This window comes from Neopelma chrysocephalum, unplaced genomic scaffold (genome assembly GCF_003984885.1).
Source record: "Neopelma chrysocephalum unplaced genomic scaffold, ASM398488v2 Primary Assembly neopelma1_137, whole genome shotgun sequence".
Lineage (NCBI taxonomy): Eukaryota > Metazoa > Chordata > Aves > Passeriformes > Pipridae > Neopelma > Neopelma chrysocephalum.
In genome coordinates this window covers 593181-605864 of record NW_020897799.1, presented here as the reverse complement: position 1 = coordinate 605864, position 12684 = coordinate 593181, and the positions used below count along the sequence as shown (strand labels likewise).

The 12684-nt window shown below is 56.0% G+C and overlaps 2 protein-coding genes across 2 annotated transcripts; one reads left to right on the top strand and one right to left on the bottom strand.

The window, feature by feature from the left end:
• Positions 1–259: 259 nt before the first annotated feature.
• LOC113975294 (E3 ubiquitin-protein ligase DCST1-like) lies at positions 260–1079 on the top strand. Its single transcript, XM_027699142.1, has 3 exons — positions 260–362; positions 446–585; positions 675–1079. Exons 1-3 carry the CDS (start codon positions 260–262, stop codon positions 1077–1079), a joined length of 648 nt encoding a protein of 215 aa, XP_027554943.1.
• A 6689-nt stretch (positions 1080–7768) lies between these two features.
• Positions 7769–10674, bottom strand: TMEM79 (transmembrane protein 79). The gene is made up of 4 exons (XM_027699167.1): positions 10572–10674; positions 8925–9739; positions 8501–8714; positions 7769–8250 (listed from the first exon to the last, which is right to left on the bottom strand). Exons 2-4 carry the CDS (start codon positions 9646–9648, stop codon positions 8046–8048), a joined length of 1143 nt encoding a protein of 380 aa, XP_027554968.1. The 5' UTR covers positions 9649–9739; positions 10572–10674; the 3' UTR covers positions 7769–8045.
• Positions 10675–12684: the final 2010 nt, after the last annotated feature.

Sequence of the window (12684 nt, the reverse complement as noted above, 5' to 3'; positions counted from 1 at the left end):
GGGAGGCTTTCACCCCTTTTTCAGCAGGTACACTGCTCTCCCCCAGTGCTCCACTGCACTGCATCAATACCTCTGCTTCACGCTGATTTTGGACATCAGAACCTGCTTTTTCACTTTCACATCCCTCCACTGCCCTGAAATCCACCCAGAGTGGCATGAGGAACCTTGCTGCCCAAAGACGGTGCTCTGTTCTCACCAGTCACCCCACCGTGAGTCAGGCTGCAGTTGGGAGGCCATCACTGAAGCTCCCAGTACCCCCATGTTCCCCTTCATTTCCCCTGTGCCGACCTGCTCATGGTCCTCAAGTTCCTGGGTGAGGCACCTTGGCTTTGCCTTCTCTGTATTCACCGCCATCTACCACGGTAGGGTCCCCCCAATGTCCCTGTGCCCCCCCCAGTGGGGTCCTGAGAGCTGGCGGGCTCTGAGCCACCCCTGCTGGCACCAGGGCCCGTGGCCAACCTCTGGCACAACCTGATGGAGGCGAAACGCTCGATGGACTGCGTGGTGGATCTTCAGGTCAACCACACGACCGGTCTCTGGGAGGTGTCGACGTCCCCCCTGCGCCGCGTGATGGAGGAGCTGGTGGTGAGGGGGGTGTGGGGAGGGGGCAGCGGGGGGCTGGGGGAGCGGGGCCGAGCCTCCGCGTGCGCGGGTCTGCGTGTGTGTCCCGGCAGCGGAGCGGGGAGACGCTGAACGCGGAGATGCAGAACGTCTCACACGCCTTCATGGAGCTGAACGACCAGGTGGCCAGCAACGAGGGCTACGACCTGCGGCAGGACAAGGGCAAGGGCACCAAGCGGGCCCGCAGCACCCAGGAGCTGTACGAGAGGAAGACCAAACATCGCTGTGCCAGTGAGCAGGACGGGCAGGGGCTGGCAGCACGCAGGGCAGGCGGCTGCCAGCCAGGGGGGGCTGCCCCAGGCCCCTGTGCCAGCACCATGGACGGGGTCTTGGCCAGCAGGTCTGGGTCTGCACAGGCAGCTGAAGACTCCTGCCTCCCAGGTGTGATCCAGAACAGCCTGGAGTGCTGTGAGGGCCAGTTCTGTGGTTGTGCTCTGCATCGGCCACCTCAGGAGTGATGCACCCCTCCTCAGCACCTCATGTCCCCATCCCTGCTCACCAGCCCAGGTGGCTGCCGTGCTCACTGTGCCATGTGTGTCTGCTACAGGGGGACAAAATGCTTCCACTGCCACAGCCTGTTGTACAGGTGCAGCACACAGCTGCTCTCTTACTGCACTGGCAAACACCGCTGAGGAGTGGCTGGCTGGGGGCACCAGCCCACCCCAAAACCCACCCCCTTCCAGCTGTGCCAGGCTCATCTTGGGTTAGTACAAGGCTGTGATGGCACAGCGCAGGCAGAGCTGGGCCAGGCAGAGCAGGGTCAGTGGGCCAGGGGCAGGCAGATGCTCCAGTACTGCTGCCCTGTGATGCTGTGGGGATGTGGCAGGCTGGGGACATGGCACCAGTGTGAGTCCCCCTGCAGAACACAGCGTGGCCAGGCCCTGGGGCTGGGGAAGTCCCATTCCCAGTGGGGTTGGGTGTTGGAAGTGGTGTTCAGGGCCCAGTGGTGCCCTGCAGCAGCTGCACCATCAGGGACTTGCCCACCATGTTTGCAGACATGGTGGCTGTGGGATGGGAGGATGGGGAGGCTGGGAGAGGGTGGAGGAGGCCCTGCACTGCCACAGTGCACAGTGGGGCCCATGGAGTTGCTCCCCAGGGCCATGGCCTCACTTTGGTAGGAATACTGCATGAAGCAATGGTTCTGGGTGACATTGAGAACCTGAAGGGGTCCAGGCCACAGGTAAAGAGGAAGAGCAGCAGCAGGCTTCACCCGAACAGCTCCAGCACCTGCAGAGAGCAGGGTGTGTCACAGCCTGCTGCCCCCCAGCCCCAAACTGCCCGGCTGCCCCCAGCCCCTCACCAGGTGCTTCAGCTCAGGCCACTGCAGGGCCACGGGATGGTGAAGGCCAAGATCTCGTCCCGGAGTTGGGACAGCAGCATCTGCTCATTCTGGGTGAGGGGCAGCAGGGCACATGCCAACCCCTCCCACCATGCCAGAACGGTGCTGTGCAGGAAAGCCACATGCTCCTGGCGTGGAGGGGAGTGGGTGAGGGCAGGTGGCAGCTGAGGGGGTGTAGAGGGAAGCACACGTGGAGGGGCGGCTTCTCACCTTGTCTCGGGCAGGCAGACATCAGGTCACAGGTGATCTCGAAGATGTAACCCATCCCATTTGTGTCTGCAGGATGAGTGCAGCCAGAGGAGCCCCTGCTCTCCCCCACCTCTAATAGTGGCAGATTAAGTCCAGCAGCCAGCAGAGGCTATGGGCTGCACCCCATACTGGCACCAATCCTGCTCTGACAGCCACAGCGTGGCTGTCATGAGAAGACAACAAAGAGGAAAGTGAAGGACAACAGTAGGCAGAACAAGGAGACGGCCAAACCCAGGCAGGTGCCTTCCTCCAGCAGATGCAAGGTTACCTCCTCGCTCAGCTGCTCCCTTTTGTGGGCATCCAGCAGTGTGTGGTGGTGCTCCTGCTGTGAGGAGCAGGGCAGGACCTGACCCCACCCTGGCCACAGGGGACAGGCATCCACAGGGTGCCCAGGCAGCCACCTGCTAAATGATGCTGGTGCTGAATTCCTGGCTGAGGCTGTGGACAAAGCTGTTCACCTCTTTGTGCACCTGCCAGCCCATGCCCACCCCATTCACCAGCACAGCAGTGTTTGCTCTTCATCTCGTAGTGGGGGCCCAGTGGAGGCCTGTGTCCAGGTGCTGCTGCAGGTCACAGCCCTCCTCACCTGCCACCTGTCCCGTCCCCCTGCGGGTAAAGGCAGAGGTTGTTTTGAATCTCTGTGTGGTAGCAAGAGCAGTAATCGTGATCATGCAGAGGTCTTTGCAAGTAGAATAGTCTTCATTGGCAACAACTGAGCTGACTTGAATTTTTGACTGAGCGAAACTTGCAATCAACGCTGTCAAACCAAGGTGTATCTGAGAGAAAGAAAGAGTAAAAAGCAGAAGAGGGAAGGGAGGCAAGGAGAGAGGGAGCGAGGGAGACAAAGAGAAAGCAGAAGTAAAAGAAAAGAAAGAAGGAAAAAGGAAAGGAGGAAAAGAGAAAAGCAGAATAGAAAAAAGAGAAAAAGAAAAAAGAGAAAGAAAATAAATAAGAAAGGAAGCAAGAAAGCAAAAAAACAAGAAAACAAGAAAAAAACAACACAAGAAGAAAAGCAATAAAACAAGCAAGGAAAAAAGAGAAGAAAAAAAAAAACAAAACCAAAAAACCCCCAGGCTCTCACCACCCTTGGTTCCAGGGCCGTACCCTACCCGCTGCTGCCACGCTCTGGTGCTGTGCACGCCTTTACCCCGAGCCGACCCTTTGGGTCCCGCCCCAGGGCTGGTCTCAGCCCTGGTCAGCCCCTGCACATTTGTCCTTGACTGAGCCTTCTGGAAATGGCTCTGGGGGGTCCTTTTTGTGGCCCCAGCAGTGTCCCGGAGCAGCAGCCGGGTCCCAGCACTGTCCCCTGATTTGTGTGCCTCTGGATATGCCAGGTGGCAGGTTCTCCCGTGGAACAGACAATTGTGAGATGCTGTGCCCTACAATAGCAGCAGTGGAATGCTCCTCTGGGAACCGTAGAAAAACCAAGAATGGTGGAATGCTTCCCTGGAACCGGGAACCCAGCTGGAACTGGGGCTGGGCATGGCCTTCTCCATCATGACATGATGACCATGCTGCTGGTGCTGCCCAAGTGAGCAACTGTGGGCCCAGGAGCAGGGAGGGTGCTGGGGGATTGCCCTGTCCCCACAGGGGAGGGGATGATGCTGCTGCTGGAGCTGGGCATGGCCCCAACATCCTGCACAACGTGCCCCAGGCTGCAGAGTCGCTGTCATGGCTCATCCTCTGGATATGAACAAGGGTCATGCACATTGTGGAATTCATGGCAACCCTGTTCTACATAGGAGTAGCCACCCCTTCTGATGGCCTTTGAGCTGTTCCATCTGCTCTACGGCCAAGGAAGCCCAGCAGGTCGGGCACCTCTGTTTCCCCCCTGTTCACCGCCCGGCCCCAGACGGGGCTGCAGCAGCTGCAGGGCTGTGTGACATGAGGGGAGTGTTGGGGGCTCTTGGCACCTGGTTCTGGAGGAATTGAACCCTGATTCTCCTCCTTGCTCTCCTCTCTCGTCCCTTTACAGAGCCACCATGGATATGAACCTTCCTGATGGGCTGCCTATGTTGTAAATAACAACGGTTAATGGATGGTACCTAACGGTCAGTGGACCAGTGGAACAGTGGAATGTTGAGAGCTCTGCAATCACCTATGGAACAAGTCAAACCAACCCAATCCAGTTTGTTCAGGAACCTCCTGTGCAGCTTAGATGAAAACAACACTGTATATGGAAGATCAGGATGAAAACTCCAAAGTTCAGTGGCTCAATGACCCCCACAGGGGTCCCTAAAGACCCCCCAAGAAGACCCTCTGAGTCTGACTGCACAGACTGAAGAGACTTAACAAATTAGATCCATGTATCACCTCGAGCCAACCGTGCATGGCAGGCAGAGTCATCCCCCCCTGCAACCAGCTCTGCACCGATGTGGGGAAGAGCTCGATGCAGCGACTTGGCCCCGAGGCTGAGCTGGGGAAAGTCAGGGAATGATGGCAGAAACCCCGGAGGTGCCCCTGTGCTACAGGACGCTGATGCTGGGGTGAGGTCTCTGGACCAAAACTTCACCTGGTCCTCTAAATAAAGATGTTGTTTCAGGCTGTTTGTGTGATGGGAGGGTGGGGGGGAGGTGTAGAAAAGCTCCCCTGGTTTGGGCACTGTTGGGGGCCCTGAGAGGGTGGGCCCTCCCTCCCAGCCACTGCCACCAGCTTCTCTCTCTCCCCACAACTCAAAGACCACGTCCGAAGGTTGGGGTTTTTCAGGGGCTGTGGTAGGTGACCCCAGGGGGTTCTGTGTGGAGCATTTCCTCACGAGGGGCAGGCACTGATCTCTGCTCTATGTGACCAGGGACAGGACCCGAGAGAACAGCATGGAGCTGTGTCAGGGGAGGTTTAGGGTGGATATAAGGAAAAGGTTCTTCCCTAGAGAGTGATCAGGCACTGGGATAGGCTCCCAAGGGAAGTGGTTACAGCACCAAACCTGACAGAGCTCAAGGAGTTTGGACAACGCTCTCAGGCACTTGGTGGGATTGTTGGGTTGTCCTGTGCAGGGCCAGGAGTTGGACTCCGGGATCCTTGTAGGTCCCTTCCAACCTAGGAGGTTCTAAGATTCTACTCTCCAATTTTCTGGCTCAAATCCCACAGTGCAGCTCCTCCACAGAGGGAGCTGGGGTGGAAACTCTTGGCTGCTTCTGTGATACTCCTATGGAGAACTGACAGGGATTAACTGCAATATCACTGGAGCTCTCCAGGTGACTGCAGGACAAGCCACACACACCACGTGCAGCAGGAAGCCACTGTGCTGGGCTGCAGCTGCTGCAGTGCAATTTCCATTGTCAGCTGAAAGGTACTTACAAAGTGAGGGGAGAACCTCCTGTCAAAGTCACGCTGAGCCAGGATTCCTCCTTGCCCGGGAGCACTAGTGAAACCAACCTGGAAAAGGCAGGGAAAAGACAGGCTTTACCACTTTCCTTCTTGGGGCAGAGCTGGGCAGGGTGAGAGCTCAGGGACATCACCCCGACCAGGCAGCTGCAAGAGCACGGTCAGGGGGATCTGCAGGGCTCCTCTAAATCGTCCACCCACCACGACCTGTCCTCCCTCCTGTGCCAGGTACGTGATGGTGGCAGAGGTGAAGTTGAAGTAACCAGCTTTGAGAGGCCGCAGAACCACGGTGTGGGACACGTTACTCGCTCTGGGAGCCGGGCGTTAAGGAAAACGGTTGGATTTCATTACAGGAAGAAAACACAGGTGGAAAAGTCAGTGCTGCTGACAGATCCAAATGCTTATGGTCACAGACAGCCCGGCCTCCCCCCGAGGCTGATCCAGCTGCTCCTCCACATAATCAAACCCAACATACAAAATTATGGTATCTCATTAATGTTGTAAGAGTCCAATATGACATCATCATCATCAATATTTCTCTTAGTGGTACTGCACTCAGCATGCCTGAGTCTGCCTTTAAAAAATAAAAAATAAAAATTTAAAAAAACCCAACCAAACCAAACCAAAACAAAAAACCAACCAAATCCCTTTAACATCTCTTTCCTACTCTGTCCCATACTTTCCTCTTTCCCTGCTGCCCCGGGCAAAGCTCCTCCAACCTGCCAACTATGGAAAGCAACCCAGAGGTTCGATCCCTGTTGGCCATTGAGGCCACATAACCACAGGTTGGGCCTTTCCCTCCCAGCCCACCCCTCTGCAGGGTTTGCTCAGCCAGGGCAGGCTGGTCCCAGTCCCCAAACACTGACACAGCACCTGTCCAGGGCCTGAGACCCTCAGAGCTTTTTACAAAGAAGAGACTTGAATTTCTCTGCAAAGCGCCTTCCTCGTGCAGCACCTGGCTGTCAGAGATTAATGCATCCAACCTACTCCTTCCCTATGATTTCCTTCTTGGCTGCCAGCTGCTGGATCCCTGGGAGCTGGAAGGGAGCAGGTAACTGAGAGGGGAAGACAAAGCCTTGCTGTGGAGCAGAGCGATTTGAGGGAGAAAAATGAGACAAGCTGGAAGCTTTTCTGGGCACAGATGGTGTGAAAGGGCAAATGGGGCTGGTTTTGTGCCCTTGGACCCTGTAATTAATGCTAAACAACCAGATGGTCCAGAAATTGGAGGGGATCTCGGGACTGGCAGGAATGGGACAGTGCTGAGGAGCCTCTGCAGCTGGACTTGTGCCTTGTAGCACATGTGGTGCTCAGGGGAGTTTTGCCCATGAGCTGCAGGATCAGTGCCCTGGGCTGTGTCCTTGACGAGGCACATTCAGAAGAGTCATGGAATCATGGACTCTCTTGAGTTGGAAGGGACCCACAAGGATCATTTAGTCCAACTTCTGGCCCTGCACAGGCCCAACAATCCCACCATGTGCCTGAGAGCATTGTCCAAACACGCCTTGAGCTCTGACAGCCTTGGGAAGCCTGTTCCAGTGTCTGACCACCCTCTGAGGAAAGAACCTTTTCCTAATATCCAATCGAAACCTCCCCTGACAGAGCTCCAGCCGTTCCCTCAGGTCCTCAAGTCCAGTTCTCTGGCTTAGGTGGGCTGCTCCCTTGATACAGCATTGTGGGATGGGAGGAGGGACAGGCCAGACACCTGGCAGAGCTGGGGCTGGAGGGGCTTTCCCTGGATTTGGTGGATTTTTTACTCCTTTGAGTTATGCCTGAGAATCAGAGAACTGAGACCATCAAACGCGCAACTCCATGAAGGGGTCCCTTCATATCCACAGAGTGGGGGGCTCAGCACCCATCCTGGAGGGATCGGCCATCCCAAGCCCTGGGCAGTAGCAAGCCTGGTTCCATGTCATCTGTCCCAGCTTCTCCCTGCAACCCTCCCTGGGGAGGGCTCCCGTCCTCCTGCCTGGCCAACTGGTTCATGAACTGGGTGCTGAACCTCCACCAGGAAGAAGGGGAAGGACAAGAGGGGCAGGACTGACCATGCAGGGACACAGCAGTGGGATTCAGGGCTGGAAGAGGGACAATCTGGGGGAAATATGATTTTTTTTCCCTCTTGGAAGCATCATTTTGAGGCTGGATGACTGCATCCTGTGGGAGAAGTTCCAAGTCATTCCCTGGGCAATTTAACCCAATCCCCCCCAAAGCAGACACAGAGCTGTTTGGTGAAGGGCTTTATTGGACAAAGTCGGCTCCAGCAGGAAGGGAGGCAAATCTCACCCCATTCCCATAGAACAGGGCTCGTTGGGTCTTGCTCCAGGCTTTGTTTGCCCTCCTGCAGGAGACTCCTGGTGCGGAGGGTTTCAGCACAGCAAAACCTTGCCATGTCTGGGCAGGGAACAGGGGCCCAGCGGGATCTGCCAGCACCCCTGTGCCATCGGGGCTCTCTGGGCAGGGCAGCGAGAAGGGCTCAAGCCCTCAGGGTCAGGGCCCCCCATCTCCCGGGCCTCCCTCACCCCCAGTGCCGGAGCTTGGCTCCGCTCTCCTTGGAGCGGCCCTCGGGCTTTGGTGCTGCCACAGAGAGGAGGTTCTCGGGCTCCAGGACAAACATGCCATAGAGGTTCCAGAGCAGCATGGCCAGGAGTGGCAGGAAGGTCATGCTGAAGCCAAAGGCACGGAAGGAGCGGCTGATGGCATAGGACAGCCAGAAAATCAACCTGGAGAGGGGCAGAGGGTGAGGGCTCAATGGGGGCGATGCCACGGGGGTGGCACCGGCTTCACCTGCAGGTTCTGACCAGGGAGGGTTTTCCATGCACGGCCACTGCAGGAAGCAGGGTGCAGATGAAGAACCCTCCCTGGCTGTGGTTGGCCGGGTGAGGCACTGCCAGAGCAGGAGTCGCACCAAGGGATGGTGTTTGCTGGTGCTGACAGAGCCTGGTGGTGCCCCAGGGTGAAGGAGCCACTTACCGGGAGATGGCAAAGAGCCCTGTGAGCAGTGGGATGAGCTTGAGGAGCTCCTGAGGGAGGTAGGTGGCCAGCACGGCCATGTTGAAGAAGTAGAGGATGAAGAGCTGGATGGACTGGGAGACGTAGGTGCGGTGGATCTCCACCTCCCGCTGCAGCTCCCCAAAGGGCTCCAGGGCAGAGGAGCAGAGGCGGGAGATGCCGCTGACGATCATCCCTGGGGGGCAGAGAGAGGGGCTGAGTGGGCATCCAGAGGAGCTTCAGTGGGGCTAAGGAGCACCAGAGAGGGGAGGAAAACTCCACCTGCTGCACCCAGTGGGAGCAGTGGAGCCGCAAAGAGCTCGGCCCCAGCTCTGATCCCCACAGTCCTGGGGTCACATGGCCCAGAGCAGAGGCGAGAGGCTTGTGCCCCAACCCCCTGGCTCACCCAGCACCACGGGGAAGGTGGCGAAGGCGGCGCAGCGCAGCGTGTAGACCAGGCGGGCACTGACGGTGGGCAGCAGTGGAGCGTCGAAGGGCAGGAAGACGTAGGCGCCGTAGATGAGGCAGGGGCAGAGGAGCAGGGCCCCCACCACTGAGGCCACGGCCTTGAGGTTATTGGAGCCACAGTCCCTGGCACACGGGCACTGTGGTGCCTCAGCCGGGGGCTTGGCCACACGCCCCTCAAAGCCCAGGGGGTCCTGGTAGCGCGAGGGGCCAAGGGGGAGGAAGACTTGCTTGTGGTGGAGGCTACTGGGTCTGTTGCTGGGGGGAACATGGCCCCCCCTGCCTTCCTCCTGGGGCCATGGAGCGGGGTGCTGCTTCTGCTTGCAGGGACTCTGCTCGATGCACTGCGGGTCGATGGGCACAAAGACATGGGCTGCCATCACGGGCAGCCCAGGGCCTTCCTCATCCTCTTCAGCCTCAGCTGGTGGGCAGGGGGGAGCAGCTTCCTCGGGGTCTTCACGGCCTCCCTCGGGACTCGAGCGCCTCTTTGCCTCTGCAGGCTCTGGCTGGCCCTGGGCGCTGTGCTGGCATCGGTCCCATGGCAGGGTGGCATTGGGGTCCTCTAGGTGTTCATCTGGGGCTGGTGGCACCTTGTCCAGGGCCACTTTCCCCAGCTCCAGCAAAGCCACCTCCTCGGGGGGCAGGACAGGGTCTGCGGCAGCCATGAGAGCGGCCGGGTCCGCACTGCTGGACACTGCTGACACTGCTGCACTTGTGTTGAGAGGGGACGAGGTTTCCGTCTCTTCCACTTTCACCCTGCACCAGGAGTAAGGAGACAGACAAAAAAACATTGGAAATGAGAGGTCTGGGGTCACAGGGGCAAACTGGCACCCCTGGAGCCCCCAGCACCCACCTGTCCGTGCACTACAAGGAGAGAGCAGCACCCGGTGTGCCCACGCTCTGGGCCGTGGCAGAGGGATCGGGGACTGTCTGGGTGGGTCAGACGAGCTCTGGGGTTCTGGGTCTGGCTGGGAATGGCTTCCCCTGCCGGACAAACACCCCGGGGGTTCTGGCTGGGCACAGTCTGGTTACCCTGGAGCAGCTGGGTGATACAACCAGCTCTTCCACTGCTCTGTCTTGTGCCAGCACCACCCAAGCCCCGGGGAGAGGTGGCCTGGCTGTGCCTGGGAACCCAGCTAGAGCCGGGATGGGCCAGGTTTGCTGCCTCTTGTAGCCGAGACTGATGTGAGGTGGGTGCAGGGGGCTGCCAGGTGCCCTTCACGGGGTGCAGGAGGCACAGGCAGAGCTCCCGCATTGTTCCCCTCTAGGGGATCCCTGTCTCTTCGCCCGTCTCGGGTGTTACCTCCACGATGAAAATCTCTCCCTCTGCCCTCTGTACACATTCGTCCCTGCATCCCCAGAAGGAGCCACAGGTGTGGGGAAACTGAGGCACGGAGCGGCACGAGGCTCCCTCCGAGATCCACACACGGAAGTGCGGCTATGGAGCAGCTTCCTGGGCCTCCCGCACCTCCAGCGCCCGCATCCCAACTTCCAGCCCCATTCCCAGCCCCATTCCCAGCCCCGGTCCCAGCCCGAGCCCCGCTCGCGCACCGCCCCACGGCACCACCGCCCCTCCTGCGGGACTCACTCGGGCAGAGCCGGGGGGCCATGGGGAAGCTACGGGGCAGCTCTGCCGGGAGCCGACGGGAATTCCTGCGCTCTCCTGGCCGCCTCTGAACCTTAAACCCGTCGGACCAGCTCAGGTGGGGCGGGCGGAGAGGCGGGCGGAGGGTCCTCCCGGCCGGGCGAGGCTCCGCTCCCGCCCCTTCCCGGGTGTCCCCCCGGGGCTCCTGGAGTTCAATAAAATAACCGAACTGAAATAAAATATCTGCTTTGGGATGGGTAATGTGCGTATGGTTTTGATACTCTTATCAGCCTGCATTTTTGGTGGTCTCGTCCCTGTGTTTTATGGATGTGGCTTGCTGGTGGGCTGGTCATTTATACCATGAGACAGCTTATAAACTAGCTTTTCATTTTATTGCCTTAAATGAGCTCAGTTTCAAACTCTACAGGTGATCACTAGAAAAATATGTTGTTTCTTTTCAGAGTTTTTAGCCACTTTCAAGATGTATACTCGGAAGTAAACATGTATAAGAAGCACAGCTGCACTTTGTAGGCATAATACAATAAAATAAAATCTTTAAGTGTCTTTGAACCAGTGTCCCTGTTTGTTTTACTCTAGTCCATCATGGGACCAATATTCCTTTACTAGAAATAGGATAATTTTAGAAGCTGAGTTTAAATGAGAAGCTAATCTCTGAGCTCTCTGTTTAGAAAGGAGACATTGTCAGTCCTTGTTTAGCCATTCTTCATTCTGCGAGGGTGGGAGCTGGAAGTTTCTGCAAATCAAGCGCACTATGGGGTAACACCAAATTTCTTCTTCTGGAAAGTAAAATTTACGTGACCCCGCCTGTCTAATACATATTGCCCGCCCACCTAATGCATATTTATTTGTGTCACAAAATTTGTGTTTTTTTCAATAAAAAATTATTTTTTATTTGTGTTTGCAATCTAACACAGTGCTTGAAACACGGAGTTCTCTTCTCTTTTATCGAGCAGCTTTTCTTGTAGAAGTCTCTTTTACAATAGGCAAGAGGATTCATCCTGGAGACACTTAATTCAGTTTGAAGACACCCATGGAGGAGCCACGGGCGGGGGTTCCTGCTCCATTCCCTCCGTTCTGATGCCTTAAAATCTATACTATAGAAGATTTTGGTATAGCTCATCAGCACATTTAGCTTGCTAAGTACCTTTGTGCAGGATTTTTTGAAGAGCTGTTTGGCATTCTTTGTTAAGAATTTCAACAAACAAGGGGCTTTAATGAGGTGAAGAGGTTTTCTATCTGTAAAACGTACTGAGAAACAGACACAACACCTGATACAAGCAGCCCGAAGCTGCTCAGAAGGCTTGAAACCGTTCCAGAAGGTGTGATGCTGTGCCAAAGACCAAGGAACAAGATGAGGAAGACAAGGAGAAGGGGACCACCGACTCCAATTCGGGAGGCGTGTCTGAGGGGGGACGAGGGCGGTCCGACGACAGGGGTGGGTTTGGGGATGGGTGTAACCGATGAGGTAACGGCCAAATATTGTAATTAGAAACTGAATATTGTAATTAGATGGTAGTGTAGGGTTGTATTCGGTATGCAACCTTTGTGAAATATTCCTGTGATGCCTTAAATACATATTATATAGATTTTGGTATAGACCTTAGCAGTTTTAGTACCATTTTAGCCAAGTACCTTTGTGTTGAATTTCTGAAAATATTGTTTAACATTCTTGTCAAGGATTCCAACAGATAAAGGCTTTTAGAGCATCTTGCCTGTAGAAGATGTGCTTAGAAAAAAAAAGCCATAACAGCTTGATATAATGGAGTCAAAGCTATTCAGAGACATCAGAAGCCTTGAAGTTGTTCCAAGAAGGACAGAGAGGATGACAAAGAGTGAGATCAGGATGAAGGGGTGATCCTTTGTGACCTCCGACTCACATTCAAGAGGTGTGTAGAGGGTGGTACTGAGGGAGGGACAGTTTTAGAAGTGGGTCTAACAGATGAGGTAACGTCCAAATATTGTAATTAGACGACAGTATAACGTTGCATAAAGTTGTAACACATATGTACTTTGGAAATGATTCCTATGCACCCACTGTAAATCAACGAGTGCTTTTTGCTTTCTAAAACTCAAAAAGAGTCTTAGAGAGGGTGGG

Excerpts from the sequence above, each read along its gene's own strand:
- LOC113975294 (XM_027699142.1), top strand. The coding sequence starts at position 260 with ATGTTCCCCTTCATTTCCCCTGTGCCGACCTGCTCATGGTCCTCAAGT. Across the intron at positions 363-445 it reads ATTCACCGCCATCTACCACG|GGCCCGTGGCCAACCTCTGG; the intron begins GTAGGGTCCCCC and ends TGCTGGCACCAG. Across the intron at positions 586-674 it reads GCGTGATGGAGGAGCTGGTG|CGGAGCGGGGAGACGCTGAA; the intron begins GTGAGGGGGGTG and ends GTGTCCCGGCAG.
- TMEM79 (XM_027699167.1), bottom strand. The coding sequence starts at position 9,648 with ATGGCTGCCGCAGACCCTGTCCTGCCCCCCGAGGAGGTGGCTTTGCTG. Across the intron at positions 8,715-8,924 it reads CACCTTCCCCGTGGTGCTGG|GGATGATCGTCAGCGGCATC; the intron begins GTGAGCCAGGGG and ends TCTGCCCCCCAG. Across the intron at positions 8,251-8,500 it reads GGGCTCTTTGCCATCTCCCG|GTTGATTTTCTGGCTGTCCT; the intron begins GTAAGTGGCTCC and ends GCCCCTCTCCAG.